Source organism: Antechinus flavipes, chromosome 6 (assembly GCF_016432865.1).
Source record: "Antechinus flavipes isolate AdamAnt ecotype Samford, QLD, Australia chromosome 6, AdamAnt_v2, whole genome shotgun sequence".
In the NCBI taxonomy this organism is placed as follows: Eukaryota; Metazoa; Chordata; class Mammalia; order Dasyuromorphia; family Dasyuridae; genus Antechinus; species Antechinus flavipes.
Window position 1 is genome coordinate 242,855,395 of NC_067403.1, and position 18,371 is coordinate 242,873,765.

Consider the following 18,371-nt stretch of genomic DNA (forward strand, 5'->3'; position numbering starts at 1 on the left):
AGTTATTATCATTGCTGCTGATGTTAATTAGTATTTTGTGGTGATTAGCATTAATATTATGATAAACTTGCTTGGGTTATATATTTTTGGATTATTTAAATTTTATAATTATTTTATAGTTATTATTGACTGACAATGAGAATTAAAAGATTATCACATCTGTTTTGATCAAATTTTAATCATGCTGTTATTAACAAGTGTAATGATACTGTATGTGAAATTATTCATAAATACATTCCAAAGGCACGTCTGAATGACATTATCTAGCATGAGAAAGTGTGTGTATTATATAATTATGTGAGAACATTTGGGATCAAAATATCTCTCATATCTGTTATGTTTTTTTTTGTGAAGGAACATATATCTCAAAAAAGATGTTCACTTCCTATTGCTTATTTCCTGGCCCAGCACTTATGATTTAAGAAACCAGGGGAATTTCTTTCTGGCTATATGAACTTTAGAACCACAATCATCATCCCAGGGTAAATATACCCACCTACTTTTCCTAATACTTGTTCCTCATCATCAGAACATAGAAAATGGATTTACATTGTTATGCCTTATTTTTCCATTCATTAACATTCCTATTCCAAAAGATTTTTGTGAAAACAAGACCAGTTTTTAAAGCTGATCATTTCTTCCTCAATTCTAATACTAGTTAAATGGTAATAATATTTTTATTTATAGGTAAATCAATTTTGACTTTTGAATTCATACATTAGAAAAAGAAAGAAAAATATGGAAAGCAAGAACAATGTGACTGAATTTGTCCTCCTAGGACTCACTGAGAATCCTGAGATTCAGAAAGCATTATTTGTTGTCTTCTTAGTAATCTACATTATAACTCTTGGGGGCAACCTTTTGATTGTGGTAACAGTGATTTCCAGTAAGTCCTTAGACTCCCCCATGTACTTCTTTCTTGCATATTTATCTCTTATGGATGCTGTCTATACCACAGCTATTTCCCCCAAAATGATCATAGACTTGCTCTATGAGAAGAAGACCATTTCATTCCAGGCTTGCATGACCCAGCTTTTCATTGCACACTTTTTTGGTGGTTCAGAGGTCTTCCTCTTGATGGTAATGGCTTATGACCGCTATGTGGCCATCTGTAAGCCCTTGTATTACTTGGTTATCATGAGACGTCGTGTATGTGTTTTATTGATGATTGTAGCCTGGATTGGAGGTTTCATTCATTCAGTGGTTCAGCTCCTTTTAATTCTACAGCTGCCCTTTTGTGGCCCGAATGTCATTGATCATTTCATATGTGACATGTACCCGTTATTAGAACTTGCCTGTACTAATACCTATATCATTGGACTCTCAGTGGTTGCTAATGGAGGAGCGATCTGCGTTGTCATCTTTACAATGTTGCTCATCTCCTATGGAGTCATCCTACGCTCCCTGAAGACCCATAGTTTGGAAAGCCAGCGCAAAGCTCTTTCTACCTGCATGTCCCACATTACAGTTGTTGTCCTATTCTTTGTTCCTTGTATTTTCATGTATGTCAGACCTGTTCGTACCTTCTCCGCTGATAAAACAATGACTGTAATTTTTACTATTGTCACTCCCATGTTGAACCCCTTAATCTACACCCTGAGAAATAAGGAGATGAAGAATGCCATGAAGAAACTCAAGAACAGAACAAATGACTCAATTATACATTGATGGCCTCTAAGGGAAACACAAAAGGATATTTCATACTTAAGTCTTGTTTTCTGGGAAGGGAAGGAAAGTGGCTAATGAAGAGAATATCTTTTCTATCAGTCAATAGACAAACATTTATTTTATCATCACTTTTATGTTTCCCAAAGCTAATTTTGATGAAAACACTACTCTAGGCGGAATATAAACTCCTTACAAAAACAACTATTCATTTTGTGTTTGGGGCATTTTTTTTCTCAAAAGAAATGGGTCTAATGATTACAAAAAGAAGAAAATTGTAATCTATAACAAATATCAAACATGGTGCTGAGAACTGATTATAGATAGGGAGGGCTTCTGTGGGAATATACTTTCTTACTGAATAAATGAGATTATTTCTTTATTGACTTGAATATATTACATTTCACATTTTAAGTACATATTCATTGAAGTCAGTAGGACATATAATTATATTTTTGCCTTTAATGATGTAAAAGACAGCATGATTTTGTGAGAAGAAAAATCTACTTCAGCAGGAAGAAGATGCCAGCTCAAGTGCTGTGTTTGACCCATATACCCTGTGTGACATCGAACTAAACTTTTTAGTTACTCAAGCACTTCTCTAATAGAAAGATTTCTTTAGTAGCAGTTTCTGTACTATTGAAATCTCATGTTTAATATACTAGTTCCAACATCAACAAAAATATAAGTATAATAATGATGAGCATAAGGTCAATGAGCATAATATGAAACCTATAGATGCATGAATATTTTGTTTTATATAAAGGATATATTTATACAAACAACATATGTATTATGATACAGAGTAGAGAAACACTCACTGTTAAGGATCAAGTCCTATTTTCAAATTATTCCAGTGATGTTTACTTTTGTTAACATGGGAAAATAAATTATTGGGCCTCCATCTCCTAATTAGTAATGAGACTTAAATTAGATAATGTTTGAATTCTCCTGCAGTTGTAATTATAAAGTTATAACTGAATTTTATAGATTAAATTATAATTTATCCTTGAATTAAAAACAACCAAAAAATATGAATGTACTATGATGAATCTGGTCTATCTCTCATGATTTGTTAATTATTCCTTTGGAAGACACACAATGCAGAAATTGTTTCCATATAAAAGGGAAAACATGGGTTGTGAAAAGATAGAAAAAGGGCTATCAGGGAGTTTTAAAGTTGAACCACATTTAGACCTGCAGAAAGGGATGCACTAAAGACCACAAGCAATATCCATTTAAGGCACCATGGGACAGATCTAACAGGGACCAGTACTAGATCAAAACTCTTGGAGAAACTACATTCTTATAATTAGCCATTGAGATGGAACCCATAATCGACAAAAATGTTTGACTAATTACAGAATAACAAAAGTCTTATAGAAGAGAAAAATCTATGTGCCAGGGGAAAAAATGAAAAACAGAATTGAGAAAGAAAAGAAGAACAAAAAAGTAAATGTTATAAGTTATAGTATCATGTTATAAAGCAGCAAATCTAGACCATGACACTAGCAGTATGAAATTGATATAACATGTGAATCCAAAGAGGAAAGATTGAAACTTTAGTACTTGTAAGCTATGAAAAAAGGACTATAATTCAAAAAGACTCATATAAGTCCTTATAGAAAATGTGAGTTTGATTACAATTGGTAACAAATGTTTTCTGTATTTTAGCTATATAAATATTAAAAAATAAAGTTGTTTTTAAAATTAATGATCTTTTTTTCCTAAGTCATTCTACTGGGAATATTCAGGGCCTTTCCTAGGAAGTAAAATGAGTTTTATGTTGCAGTTCTCAGAATAATGAGCTAGAGATCTTTGTGACAGACCTCACCAAAACTTTATCCAGATTTTAATTTCTGGAGGGTCCATTTGCTAGAAGCAAATTCTAATACATTTCTCTTGTTTGCAATGATATTTTGGTCAAAACAGCTCTTAATACAAGAAAATATAAATATTATTAGTCCTATTATGGTTATATAACTAGGGAAACTTAGGCCTATGGCAGTTGAGTGGCCTACAGGATAAACAGCTAATTCACAACAGAGTAAGAACTATTAGCCAAAATCTTTTATTTCCTTGTCCTAAGCTCTTTCCTTCCAAGTAAAATGCTTACTTAGCATGAATATAATCAGAAGTTTTTTCTAAGTTGGCTCAGCACAAGATAAAATCATTAACTTTGAAACCACATAAATATTTTCTAAAATATTTTACCAACTTAATGCAAATTAGTCCCAGATCATTCTTATAATGGAGAAAGATAATTATCTGAAAACCTGAGGGGGCATTAAAATATATTTAAAATATCCCGAGATTTAAGAAAAAATAACTATAAATGTGTTCTTGTATATGAAACAGATTTTTTTTTCCTAAAGGGACTTTGGAAAAAAAGGATGGAAAAAAACTGGAGCTCACAACTTGAAGGAATTCCATCATTTAATGGAAGAATCAAGTTGTGTCACATGTTCAAAACTAAGAGAACAGGGGAAATCTGAGAAGCTTATAGATACATATTTGTTAATAAATAAGTATTAGTATAGGCAAGAGAATGAAACAATTTTGCTGCAACTTTGGCAAAATTCCTAACAAGAGCAATTATGCATTCTCCAAGGAATTCTGTGCCCATTGCATCACCAAGTTGTCAAAGTGCCTGAAGTGAACAGAAAATAAATCTTTGCATCGAGAGGAGAAAGATATGGAGAATTTGCAAATATTCACAAAAAGTTATTCATAAAGAAAGTATCCCTCTACCAATTATAAATGGACATCCTGTGTTTCTTAACTCCAATCCTGCCTTCAAAGGAAAGAAAACTCCAGCCCTAGGAGGAAAAAAAAATGTCTCCAAACTGAACACTGAAAGGATTATAGAACCAGAAAGGATTTAGAAGTGCTGTATTTGGCAGATTTCACATGCATGAATTCCATTGTTAAATTCAAGGTACCAATTACCCTGAATTTACCTACTTTACAAACATATCTTGTATTTTCTGGCATCAAATCATGTGTATTCTCTGGTCTGGTAGTTTTGTAAATTATCCATTTTGTCAATGATTTCTTATACATGGTTCGAGAGAAGGCCAAGCCTTAAGATAGGGCTATTTGGAGATTTGGAATGATTAGGTAAGAAGATGATGAAATCTCAGACATGAAGTAGTTTCATATTCTCTCTCTGCCTCTGTTTCTCTGTCTCTGTGTTTCTCTCTGTCTCTCTTTTAAAGCTAAAAATTTCTTTTTGGGGTTATAGATACTATCTAAATGAATGTTTCTATAAACTCACTGGAAAGAAGGATGTTAATTGATACGAAAAGTGGGACATTTCTCATCTGGATTCCTCCCACTCCAACTCTCTACATGAATCAGCATTTAACTATATATATATCTCAAAATCTATTGAGCAGAATTCTTCTTTAAATTGGTTGTTGGCAGTTGCTATAAGCATATTTACTTATATTTCCTTATCCTGTTTTATATGAAAACTATATATTCACAACTTTTTTCTACTCAACTGTTTTCATAGCCATGTGTTGACATTGAAATAAAGATAACTTTCTTGAAGGTTTTGCCCAAAGAGTAAGCAGTCTAGCATACTTTTATATCATAAGGGATTGAGATGCTTAGCAAGGCATTAATGAGTAGTAAAGGTTGATTTTAAGGGAATTTTAAACAGAATTTGTCATTGGGTAATGAGATACTTTAGACAATTTATATATATATATGTATAGATATGTATAGATATGTATGTGTGTAGATATGTAGGTATAGATATGTATAGATATGTATGTGTGTATATATATGTAGGTATAGATATGTATAGATATGCATGTGTGTATGTATAGATATGTATGTATAGATATGTAAGTATGTATAGATATTTAGTAGTTTGCAAAAAAGTTTCCAGAGTAGGGAATACCTAAACAAATACATTGAAATCAAAGGCCATTTGAGGTATAAATGCAGATAAGTTTGGAAACAAAAACAAAATATTAGGAATATTTGAAATTTATTTTATTGATTAAAATTAACCTTGATTTAAAAATTGATTTAGACTGAATCCAATTCTCCCTGTGCAACAAGAGAACTGTTCAGTTCTGCAAACATATATAAAAAGTATCTAGGATATACTGCAACATATGTAACATACATAGGACTGCTTGCCATCTAGGGGAGGGGGTGGAGGGAGGGAGGGGAAAAATCGGAACAGAAGCAAGTGCAAGGAATAACGTTGTAAAAAAATTACCCTGGCATGGATTCTGTCAATATAAAGTTATAATAAAATAAAATAAAATATAAAAAAAATTTGATTTAGAAATGTTTTGCTTAATCATCAGTTTACTTGGGGAAATAAATTTATTTATTTTTAATATTTATATTTGGATGGAAAAACACCAAATTCCCCTGCATTCTAAGATTATATTATTTATTGCATCATAGCTCTCTTGTAATAAATTTGTTCTTGTATGTTTGATTACGTGTGTTTCTGTGCAAATGAGAAAGAAACAGAGACAGAGAGAAAAGGTGATAATATATCTTGCTATAAAATTTGTTGAAGTAGATATTGGATATATATGAATTTAAAACTGTAATGTGTATACTGTGAACTCATTATATTTTTTATTATTTTACTTTTCTCTTAAAATAATCTATGTCTTTTTTGGGACAAGAAATATATATATTCTAAATTGTTTGTGATATAAATTAAAATATAAGAGTTGAAAAATAAAATGAATATATAGTTCATTTTTAAATGAATGATGACAGACAACAATAGTACACTATGTTGGATTTGGGGTCAGAAGACTTGGTTACAAATTTTGATTTTCATATATACCTGTATATCTTTTGCGTAGTCATACCATTTCTTGGCCTCTCAGTTTCCTCTTCTGTAAATTGAGGGAATTGGGCTCAATGATGTTACATTGCTTCTCCAATTCAAAATATAGGTATCCTTTCAGTTCAAAATTCATTTGGCTGATGTCTAATTTCTTCACTTAATAGATTGGAATGGTGTATGTTTAGATGATGTATCCACTGGACAGAAAGCTAAGGAATAAATTAAGTTATAAAACTAGAGTTACATCTAAGCTGAAATTAGAGTTTTAGAAACTTAAGTCCCACAAGTAATATTCCTTTACTTCCCATTTATCCGTTAGTGGAATTTTGAGAGTAACTTTTTTTTTCTTTTATGTTTTCCATTAAATATATATATATATATATATATATCTTTGCTAAACAAAGATAGACATAACAGATGTAATCTCCATTTAGAATGTGATGCTTTATAAGGAAACAGGTACCCTTTCATTGAAAGGAGGTCATTAAAAAAAAAAACACAACAATGACAATGACAGATCAATGGCTTTTATTTAGGAATGGTGCAGAAGGGTGTCTTTTGAGGTATAGTGTTTACTTAATTAGCTCTCAATTTGATTGAAATTCTATACTTTGGATTCTGTCTTACCTGGCTGTGTAATTCACTATACACACACACACACACATACATATACATACATACATATATATATAATTATAATTATTTTTGTTTTTGCAGTTAAATCGACTTTCATCTATGTGGCCATCTTCAAAAATGTAAAGATGGATAGTGCAAACAATGTAACTGAATTCATTTTTCTGGGCCTCACACAGAATCCAGAGATGCAGAAAATGTTTTCTTTTTGGTGATATTTTTACTCATCTACCTGTTGGCCTTTGTGAGAAATCTACTGATTGTCATTATCATTGCAGCCAATCAGACTCTAAGCTCCCCTATGTACACCTTTCTTTCTTACTTGTCCTTCTTAGATAGTTGTTCTTCTTCCATGGGCCTCAAAATGTCACTTAAACTCTTAACCCTAATCTTCTCCTCTGTTAAATACTGATAGTACTACTCACTTCATAGTGCTGCTATTGGAATAAATGAAATAGTGCATCAAAAGTGTTTGTATTCCTTTGAACACTGAAAATTATTTTCATTTTCTTAAATGATTGAATTGGAATTGGTGCATTTGAATCACATCAGCAGAGACATAAGCTTTATTTTGATCTTCCTAGAGGAGACTCTAGGTGAAAAAAGACAGTAATTTGGAGTAGTAACCCAGGACTAACTCTGGTTACTATCAGTACACAGTATCTGGTTCTAGACTACTGATTAAAAAGACATTTGGGGAATATGACCATGAAATAGATGTGTGTGTGTGTGTGTGTGTGTGTGTGTGTGTGTGTGTGTGTATGTGTGTCTGTATGTATTCTCTTTAGTAGGAAACTGCTCCAATAAACTTAACTTCATTGGCTATTTCTTGCATTCATCATCAAGTAAAAATCTTACTATACTGTGACATATTCAACATGTATAGGACTGCTCACCATCTGGAGGAGGGGATAGAGGGAGGGAGGGATAAAGTCAGAACAGAAGTGAGTGCAAGGGTTAATGTTGTAAAGAATTTTTTTTTTCAAAATTAAAAAAAAGTATAAATCTTATCCTATACAATGTTATAGTCCATTAATAAAGTCCTTTGAAATTTAATTTCTAAGCATTTAATCAGTTGTGCAACAAAGGAAAGCCATCTTTTGTTGTAGATTTGCTTAAATTTTTGCAATCAGATAAAACTAACAATCAATTCTAAGGAGATTTTTAAGACATCTAAAGATCTTTTCCCATCTCAATCCGGGGGAGGGAGTAGTGATGAAAACCTCTTACAGAAAATGAAAATTAAGATTAGCATTGAAGGAAGCCTGGGAAACTCGTAGAAAGAAATGGGTAGGCAGATGATCTTAAGTATGAAGGATAGCACATGAACACATTTGGAAGTGATCAATGGCATGAGTGAAACCAGAAGAATTTATGTTAAGTTGACAACATTGTAGATAAACTCAGTTTTAGAGAATTTAAATTTTAATTAATACATTGAGCAGTCCCAAATCCAGAAGATCAAAGATGAAGCATTGTACTCACCTCCAGCCAGAGAAGAGATCAAATTAAAAAAAAAAAAAAAGGAGATATATCTTTTAGGTCATGATTAATATAACTTGTTTTGCTGAACTAATAAATGATTGTGGTAGAGATTTCTTTTATTTTTCCCCGTAATTCAATCAGAGTAAAAAACATGGATAATATATGAACATGACAATTAAAAAGCCATTGATAACTATATACCAAAATGTTTCAATTAAATGATGTCATTAGTCAATTTGTAGATAGTATAAAGTCTAAAGACAGGCAAGGAAGTGGAGGCACAAAAATGTAGATAATTTTCTCGAGAAGTTTATCTTCCAGGGTGAAGGGAGATATAGAAGACTAATGACTACAGTCAGATAAAATAAAATTTTGAGATTGTGTAAAAAAGGAAGAAATTGATTCAGAGTGAGATACTGGTAAGTTAGAGTTTAGTGAGGAGAGTAGAAGAATGGAGAAATAAAGTGAAAATAGGGGAGATGAAAGAATGGAAGAGAAAACATAGGGATAGGATGCAGAAATATGAGATAGAATATGGTTCAGTCATTTTAAAAATCATATCTGATCCTTCATGTCCCATTTGGAATTTTCTTGACAAAGATCCTGGAGTAGATTACCGTTTCTTTCTGCAACTCATTTTATAGATGAGTAAATTGAGGCAAGCAAGGGTAAGTGCTTTGGCCAGAGTCACACAGCTAATAAGAAACAGGTCAAATTTGAACTGAAGTTTTCCTGACTCCAGGCCTAGCACAGTAGATACAAAGTCAAGAAAACTTGAATACTTTACAGTATGGAATAGTTCATAAATTGATCATTAAAAAGAAACTTTGAAAGGTTAATGAAATTAATCCTAAAAATTTCCAAATAAAGAAGATACATATGTGTGAGTGTATGTATTCCTTGTCTAGATGAAAAGCGGAAGGATATAGGAGGGGCTTTCCTATTCTCTTACTGCGAAGTCTGGATTGAGGAGTAACAAGAAATAATCAAGATTGATATTGAAGCATTATGTGAAGAAAGTAATCATTAGGCTACTGAACTACCCTTTATCATTCAAAAGTATCTAGAAAAAATTGATTTTAATGGACTAAGAAACACAGCTTGGAATTTATATTCATACTGGAGAGATGTATGTACTCTTTGTAGCTCTGTAGCAACTATTCGGGTTCATAAACAGCAAAGTATTTTGCAATAAAAAAGAACTTTACTACTTGTACCTGTTATTATTACTTCCCCAGATACATCCTTTATTTCTGCAATATTGATTTTCAAAAGTAGCATTTAAAAATTGGAAAGTGATAGGCTTCTTTTGAAAAGTGAATAAAAGTGTATATGTATACAATATATATGCAATATACATACACATACACATGTTTGTACAGTTTTAATGAAATGTTGAATTTTTGGTAAACAAATAGATAGTTTTCTTATGTATAAATCACAACTTTAATTATTGTCCTGTTCTCTAGAAATTAGGATACTCTCCCCACTCTGCCCCCTAAATCAGGAATATTTCTGGACCATGGTTTTATAATTAGCTCTGGAACATCTCTGGAGATGTTTGATATACATGAAGGTCTATGTGGAAAGTCCCTTTTCCCTGAAGCAAATTTAATTAAAAAAAGAATATGCAATTAATGGCTCAATGAAAAGCATTGTTGTTGCTATATATCTCTTCAATTTATCTCTCTATGCATTATAATGGTTGGGCCTCCTTTTGATTTTTTGCACTTTAATGGAATCCCTTCTACCATTCAAGGATAAACAACTTCTTGAAAGAGTTAAGAGATAGAAGTTGAGAAAATAGGAACTTACTACGATCTAGGTAGGCCTTTTATAATACTTATATTTTAAAATAGCTTCTCTGATTTTGGTGGCTGAAATTGGCTGGCTAGGATGGGATCCTGAAGTACTCTGTTCACTAAAAAAGTTTTTTCTACTTTCAGGGTGGTTTGGTACAAGGAAAAGGTCTTAATATCTCAGACAAAAACAGAACCAAATAGCTGAGCTCTTAAGAGAAAGGAATATATTTCAGGTAATACGTTTATGAATAATATTATATAAAATAACTTACTGTTCACATAATTGCACATACTTCAAATTTACTTTAACATGATTTTATAATTTAATATTTTTCTTTATTTATATTTGGATGTAATTTGAATAAGTTAGATTTGGAAAAAGCTAAAATATGGGTACTCAAGAATTAACCATCATTTATAGGTCATGAATTTTTTCCACATTTTTATTTTGAGCATATTTTTTATTCTATCATGCAAAAATAAGAAAATATTTATTTTAATTTCAAAAATTAAATTGTGAGTGAAAAACATCATTCATAAATTATATATATTCATAAGTCATTCATAAATTATACATACATATATATGTTTTATTTTTTGGTATTAATTGTGAATAATTTTTCTTGTTTGTTCATATGTTTATCTGTTTATCCTAGTTGCATTTATTTATATTTAAGACTAGAAAATTATATTTGCCATGGATTATAGAGGTAATGGTATGATTACAGTTATTCAATTCTCCTTTAATTCCAGAGCTGCTAAATTTCTAATACACTTAAATAATCCCCTTTTCATATGATAGATGTAGATTTATTGAAAAACCAAAAAAACATGAAATAGATTGCTGTTCAATCACTTCTCTATGACTCTATTTGTGGTTCTTCTAGCAAACATATTGAGGTGCCTTGCTATTTCTTTCTTCACCTTGTTTTTCTGAATTAAAAAGGGTTAAGTGATTTACTCAGGGTCGTGGAACTAGTAAGTTTCTGAGGCTAGAGTTAAACTCATGAAAATTCTCAAGTCTTCCTGATTCCACATTTAGTATTCTATCCACTGTTTTACTTCACTTCCCTGTAAAATATTATATATCACATATAACATACTAATATACAAATGAAATTGATCATTCTCTATTACTAAGAAGGTATTGTGTAATAAAATGAAGATGGAGTTTTATTTTATATATCTTAATAGAATGATAAATAAAATTACTTGCAGGACAAACTGATACCATGAAAAAAAGAGAGTGTTTTTTTTTAAAGCATTTTATTCAGTAGATTGTAAGATATATTATTAGAGGTACAAAGCTTATGTAAAAAACAAATTGTTTACTAAGAGAGTATAGTCTAGAAGGAAAATAAGACAGGTACATAAAGTTTTAAGTCACATGCTTTCTGGAGAAAATGAAGACATCCAAAGATCTGGAAGAGGATTCTATGATGTATATTTTAAATGAAAAAGTCAGACAACGGGATACTTAAGAAAATTGTAGATCTTTGCCTCTCATCTTAATAAAGATCTTGGAAGAGACAGGTGGCAAAAATGGAATACTGGACAAAAACAAAAGTGTCATTACCATAGTCAAGAGGTAAGTGAGCACAATAAGAAGTGAATGGTATGAAGACACATGTCTTATCATTCTTTATGATGTCTGCAATTTTACTGAGAAAATTTTGTCCAATAGTTTTGTCTGGAGCTCTTTTAATCAATCTTTTACTCATTAAATCTTTTAATTTAATTTTAAATGTGGGATTTCATTTAAATTTACTTGACAGAACTACAATAATATGAATCAATGAATGTATCTAGATACATTACATAGATATATACACATCCATACTTTATGCACATGCATGTATGCACATGAATCTATATTTGTGTTTATATGTGGAGGTTGATGACATTTTGAAATATCATATATTTGTGTATTATAGATATTTTCAATACTGTATAAATATTTCCTCATATCACATATCATATACGCATATATTTAGTAACATTTATTTGAGGGGCTATACCATTTCACTAAGTTATATATGAAGAGACGTTGGATTTTGATGTCATTAAATTCATGAAATCATAATTTATAGAAGGGCAAATAAAATTTACATAGCTAATTCTAGGAAAGCATTTTGCAATTTATAAAATATTATATAATTATTGTAAGTTTTGTTGATTTCTGCACTTCAGCAGCATTCTTTGTAGGTGCTCCATTCACAGATGCAAATAACATTCCCTTTTATAACTTCCTAAAATAAAAGTATTTTATTCCCCTGGTTATATATAAAAATATATATATAAATAAAAGTAAAATGAGTAATCCATATTCTGAGTTTTCTTGCTTTCTTGACTTCCCAAAGGTTATATTCTGTGGGAAAAACTTTCAAGTGCACAGGATCACCTTGATACCATAATAGTATAGGATTTCATTAGAGTTATTATCATTGCTGCTGATGTTAATTAGTATTTTGTGGTGATTAGCATTAATATTATGATAAACTTGTTTGGGTTATATATTTTTGGATTTTTGGATAAAATTGTTTAAATTTTATAATTATTTTATAGTTATTATTGACTGACAATGAGAATTAAAAGACTATCACATCTGTCTTGATCAAATTTTAGTCATGCTGTTATTAACAAGTGTAATGATACTGTATGTGAAATTATTCATAAATACATTGCAAAGGCACATCTGAATGACATTATCTAGCATGGGAATGTGTGTGTACTATATAATTATGTGAGAACATTTGGGATCAAAATATCTCTCATATCTGTTATGTGTTTTTTTTTTTTTTTTTTTTTGTGAAGGAACATATATCTCAAAAAAGATGTTCCTCGTGCTTCCTATTGCTTATTTCCTGGCCCAGCACTTATGATTTAAGAAACCAGGGGAATTTCTTTCTGGCTATATGAACTTTAGAACCACAATCATCATCCCAGAGTAAATAAACCCACCTACTTTTCCTAATACTTGTTGGTCATCATCAGAACATGGAAGATGGATTTACATTGTTATGCCTTATTTTTCCATTCATTAACATTCCTGTTCCAAAAGATTTTTGTGAAAACAAGACCACTTTTTAAAGCTAAAGAAATTCCTCAATTCTAAAACTAATTAAATAGTAATAATATTTTTATTTATAGGTAAATCAATTTTGACTTTCGAATTCATACATTAGAGAAAGCAAGAAAAATATGGAAAGCAAGAACAATGTGACTGAATTTGTCCTCCTAGGACTCACTCAGAGTCCTGAGATTCAGAAAGTGTTATTTGTTGTCTTCTTAGTAATCTACATTATAACTCTTGGGGGCAACCTTTTGATTGTAGTAACAGTGATTTCCAGTAAGTCCTTGGGCTCCCCCATGTACTTCTTCCTTGCATATTTATCTCTTATGGATGCTGTCTATTCCACAGCTGTTTCCCCCAAAATGATCATAGACTTGCTCTATGAGAAGAAGACCATTTCGTTCCAAGCTTGCATGAGCCAGCTTTTCATTGAACACTTTTTTGGTGGTTCAGAGGTCTTCCTCTTGGTGGTAATGGCTTATGACCGCTATGTGGCCATCTGTAAGCCCTTGTATTACTTGGTTATCATGAGACGCCGTGTATGTATTTTATTGCTGGTTGTAGCCTGGATTGGAGGTTTCATTCATTCAGTGGTTCAGCTCCTTTTAATTCTACAACTGCCCTTTTGTGGCCCTAATGTCATTGATCATTTCATATGTGACATGTACCCGTTATTAGAACTTGCCTGTACTAATACCTATATCATTGGACTCTCAGTGGTTGCTAATGGAGGAGCGATCTGCGTTGTCATCTTTACAATGTTGCTCATCTCCTATGGAGTCATCCTACGCTCCCTGAAGACCCATAGTTTGGAAAGCCAGCGCAAAGCTCTTTCTACCTGCATGTCCCACATTACAGTTGTTGTCCTATTCTTTGTTCCTTGTATTTTCATGTATGTCAGACCTGTTCGCACCTTCTCCGCTGATAAAACAATGACTGTAATTTTTACTATTATCACTCCCATGTTGAACCCCTTAATCTACACCCTGAGAAATAAGGAGATGAAGAATGCCATGAAGAAACTCAAGAACAGAACAAATGACTCAATTATACATTGATGGCCTCTAAGGGAAACACAAAAGGATATTTCATACTTAAGTCTTGTTTTCTGGGAAGGGAAGGAAAGTGGCTAATGAAGAGAATATCTTTTCTATCAGTCAATAGACAAACATTTATTTTATCATCACTTTTATGTTTCCCAAAGCTAATTTTGATGAAAACACTACTCTAGGCGGAATATAAACTCCTTACAAAAACAGCTATTCATTTTGTGTTTGGGGCATCTTTTTTTTTTCTCAAAAGAAATGGGTCTAATGATTACAAAAAGAAGAAAATTGTAATCTATAATAGATATCAAACATGGTGCTGAGAACTGATTATAGATAGGGAGGGCTTCTGTGGGAATATACTTTCTTATTGAATAAATGAGATTGTTTCTTTATTGACTTGAACATATTACATTTCACATTTTAAGTACATATTCATTGGTGTCAGTAGGATATATAATTATATTTTTGCCTTTAATGATGTAAAAGACAGCATGGTTTTGTGAGAAGAAAAATCTACTTCAGCAGGAAGAAGATGCCAGCTCAAATGCTGTGTTTGACCCATATACCCTGTGTGACATCGAACTAAACTTTTTAGTTACTCAAGCACTTCTCTAATAGAAAGATTTCTTTAGTAGCAGTTTCTGTACTATTGAAATCTCATGTTAAATGTACTATTTTCAATAATATCAACAAAAATATAAATATTATAATGATGAGCATAAGGTCAATAAGTGTAATATAAAACATATAGATGCATGAATATTTTGTTTTATATAAAGGATATATTTATACAAACAGCATATGTATTATGATATAGAGTAGAGGAACACTCACTGTCAAGGGTCAAGTCCTATTTTCAAATTATTCCAGTGATGTTTACTTTTGTTAACATGGGAAAATAAATTATTGGGCCTCCATCTCCTAGTTAGTAATGAGACTTAAATTAGATAATGTTTGAATTCTCCTGCAGTTGTAATTATAAAGTTATAACTAAATTTTATAGATTAAATTATAATTTATCCTTGAATTAAAAACAAACAAAAAAAATATATGAATGTACTATGATGAATCTGGTCTATCTCTCATGATTTGTTAATTATTCCTTTGAAAGATACACAATGCAGAAACTGTTTCCATATAAAAGGGAAAACATAGGTTGTGAAAAGATAGAAAAAGGGCTATCAGGGAGTTTTAAAGGCCATTGAACCACATTTAGACCTGCAAAAAGGGATGCACTAAAGACCACAAGCAAAATCCATTTAAGGCACCATCGGACAGATCTAACAGGGACCAGTACTAGATTGAAACTCTTGGAGAAACTGCATCTTATAATTAGCCATTGAGATGGAACCCATAATCGACAAAAATGTTTGACTAATTACAGAATAACATAAGTCTTATAGAAGAGAAAAATCTATGTGACAGGGGGAAAAAATGAAAAGCAGAATTTAGAAAGAAAAGAACAAAAAAAGAAATGTTATAAGTTATAGTATCATGATATAAAGGAGCAAATCTAGACCATGACACTAGTAATATGGAATTTATATATCATATGAATCCAAAGAAGAAAGATTGAGATTTTAGTACTTGTAAGCCATGAAAAGAAAGACTATAATTCAAAAAGACATATAAGTCCTTATAGAAAATGTGAGTTTGACTACATTTGGTAATAAATGTTTTCTGTATTTTAGCTATATAAATAAAAAAATAAAGTTGTTTTTAAAATTAATGATCTTTTTAGCCTAAGTCATTTTACTGGGAATATTGAGGGCCTTTCCTAGGAAGTAAAATGAATTTTATGTTGCAGTTCCCAGGATAATGAGCTAGAGATCTTTGTGACAGACCTCACCAAAACTTTATCTAGATTTTAATTTCTGGAGGGTCATTTGCCAGAAGCAAATTTTAATATATTTTTCTTGTTTACATTGATAATATAGTCAAAACAGCTCTTGATACAAGAAAATACAAATATTATTATTCCTATTATGGTTATATAACTGGGGAAACTTAGGCCTATGGTAGTTGAATGGCCTACAGGATAAATAAATAGCTAATTCACAACAGAGTAAGAACTATTAGCCAAAATCTTTTATTTCCTTGTCCTAAGCTCTTTCCATCCAAGTAAAGTGCTTACTTAGCATGAATATAATCAGAAGCTCTTTCTAAGTTGGCTCAGCACAGGATAAAACCATTAACTTTGAAACCACATAAATATTTTCTAAAATATTTTACCAACTTAATGCAAATTAGTCCCAGATCATTCTTATAATGGAGATAGATAATTATCTGAAAACCTGAGGTGGTATTAAAATATATTTAAAATATCCCGAGATTTAAGAAAAAATAACTATGAATGTGTTCTTTTATATGAAACAATTTTTTTTTCTTCTAAAGGGACTTTGGAAAAAAAAGGATAGAAAAAAATTGGAGCTCACAACTTCAAGGAATTCCATCATTTAATGGAAGAATCAATTTGTGTCACATGTTCAAAACTAAGAGAAAAGGGGAAATCTGAGAAGCTTATAGATACATATTTGTTAATAAATAAAAACAATGTGTATTCAATCTATGACTTCTCTGTGTAAGGAATTATCCTAGGAATAGAAAAATTATAAACCAAATAGTACATGACCTTAAAGGTCTCATATTCTATTTGGAAGACTACCAATTAAAATGTTAGTAAGAACAAAATATCTACAAAACTTCAAAAAAAAATAAAAATATATATCTAGAAAGAAGGATGTCCAAAAACTGGAGGAGAGATCTAATAAGACCTAAAAAAAGAAGTATTTAATTTATGATTTGAAAGAAGATAGGCATTTTAATGAACCAGACATGAGAAGAGAATATATTCCCACCATATGGAACTTCTTAGCCAAAGGCATGTGATGAAAAGTCATTTAAAGGAAATAACTAGAATGCCTTTTTTTTTTTTTAACCAGTAGTGCAAGTATGATAAATACCTTAAGGATAATAATGTGTAGTTATTTGTATTGTGTTGTGTTATATTTTTTTCATATCAATAATATGATACCCTTGAAGATTTTTGAATAGGTGATGGTATGGCCATCTGTGATTTATAGCTATGTGAAATAGATTGGAAAGTGACGAGACCATAAGCATAGTTTAATTAGAATGTTACTCCCAATAACATAAGAAAGTGATGAAGATCAGACTTTTCCTATATAATATAAAAAATGAAACAATAGGAGAAAGGTATAAAAGATATTGTGAACTTAGACATCAATGTAACAATAGATTTGATAATGAGGAACAAGCACAAACTGAAAATGATTCTAAGGATATAAATCTTTTAGTACTGGAGAAATGATGATGATGATGATGATTTCAATAAAATAAAAGTTTGAATAAGGCAAACTTTGGGAAAACATGTATTTTATTTTTAGGAAGCTGAATTTCAAATGGCTATAGTACTTCAAATTAGAGTTTTCTAACAAGAATAGGTAATGAAGAATTAAAATTCAAAAGAGAAATTAAGGGTGATTACACACATTTTGGAGTACCCTTTTAAGATCATAATTTAAATGATAAAAACTATTGAAATAATCAGGAGAGTTTATAGAGAGAGGAGTTGAGAGTTCCAGATTAAGCATTTTTACAATGTACATACAGTGGACAAAAGAAGAATCGTGTTGTAGGAATGTAGAACAAGAATTTGTGAAGAGAACCAAAAATGATCCATGTCACAAAATGCCCTAGGTAAGAAGAAAGCAAGATTAATGTCACAGAAATTAAGTTAGTAGAGGAAAAGTATACTAATTTATAATAAAAACTATAACGAAAGTATAAAACTATGTAATGTTCTCCTTTAA

At 31.0% G+C, this 18,371-nt stretch overlaps 2 protein-coding genes across 2 annotated transcripts; both read left to right on the forward strand.

Annotated features, from left to right (window-relative positions):
• The first annotated feature begins 738 nt into the window (after positions 1-738).
• Positions 739-1,668, forward strand: LOC127541554 (olfactory receptor 4A15-like). Its single transcript, XM_051966782.1, has one exon. The coding sequence runs from the start codon at positions 739-741 to the stop codon at positions 1,666-1,668; it is 930 nt and encodes a 309-aa protein (XP_051822742.1).
• An 11,949-nt stretch (positions 1,669-13,617) lies between these two features.
• LOC127541555 (putative olfactory receptor 4A4) lies at positions 13,618-16,208 on the forward strand. Its single transcript, XM_051966783.1, has 2 exons — positions 13,618-14,523; positions 16,119-16,208. Exons 1-2 carry the CDS (start codon positions 13,618-13,620, stop codon positions 16,206-16,208), a joined length of 996 nt encoding a protein of 331 aa, XP_051822743.1.
• The last annotated feature ends 2,163 nt before the right edge of the window (positions 16,209-18,371 follow it).

What these genes read in the sequence shown, in the direction of transcription:
- LOC127541555 (XM_051966783.1), top strand. Translation starts at nt 13,618, where the DNA reads ATGGAAAGCAAGAACAATGTGACTGAATTTGTCCTCCTAGGACTCACT. An exon ending in TGAAGAAACTCAAGAACAGA is followed by an intron (nt 14,524 to 16,118) that starts ACAAATGACTCA and finishes AAGATTGAGATT; the next exon opens with TTAGTACTTGTAAGCCATGA.
- LOC127541554 (XM_051966782.1), top strand. Translation starts at nt 739, where the DNA reads ATGGAAAGCAAGAACAATGTGACTGAATTTGTCCTCCTAGGACTCACT.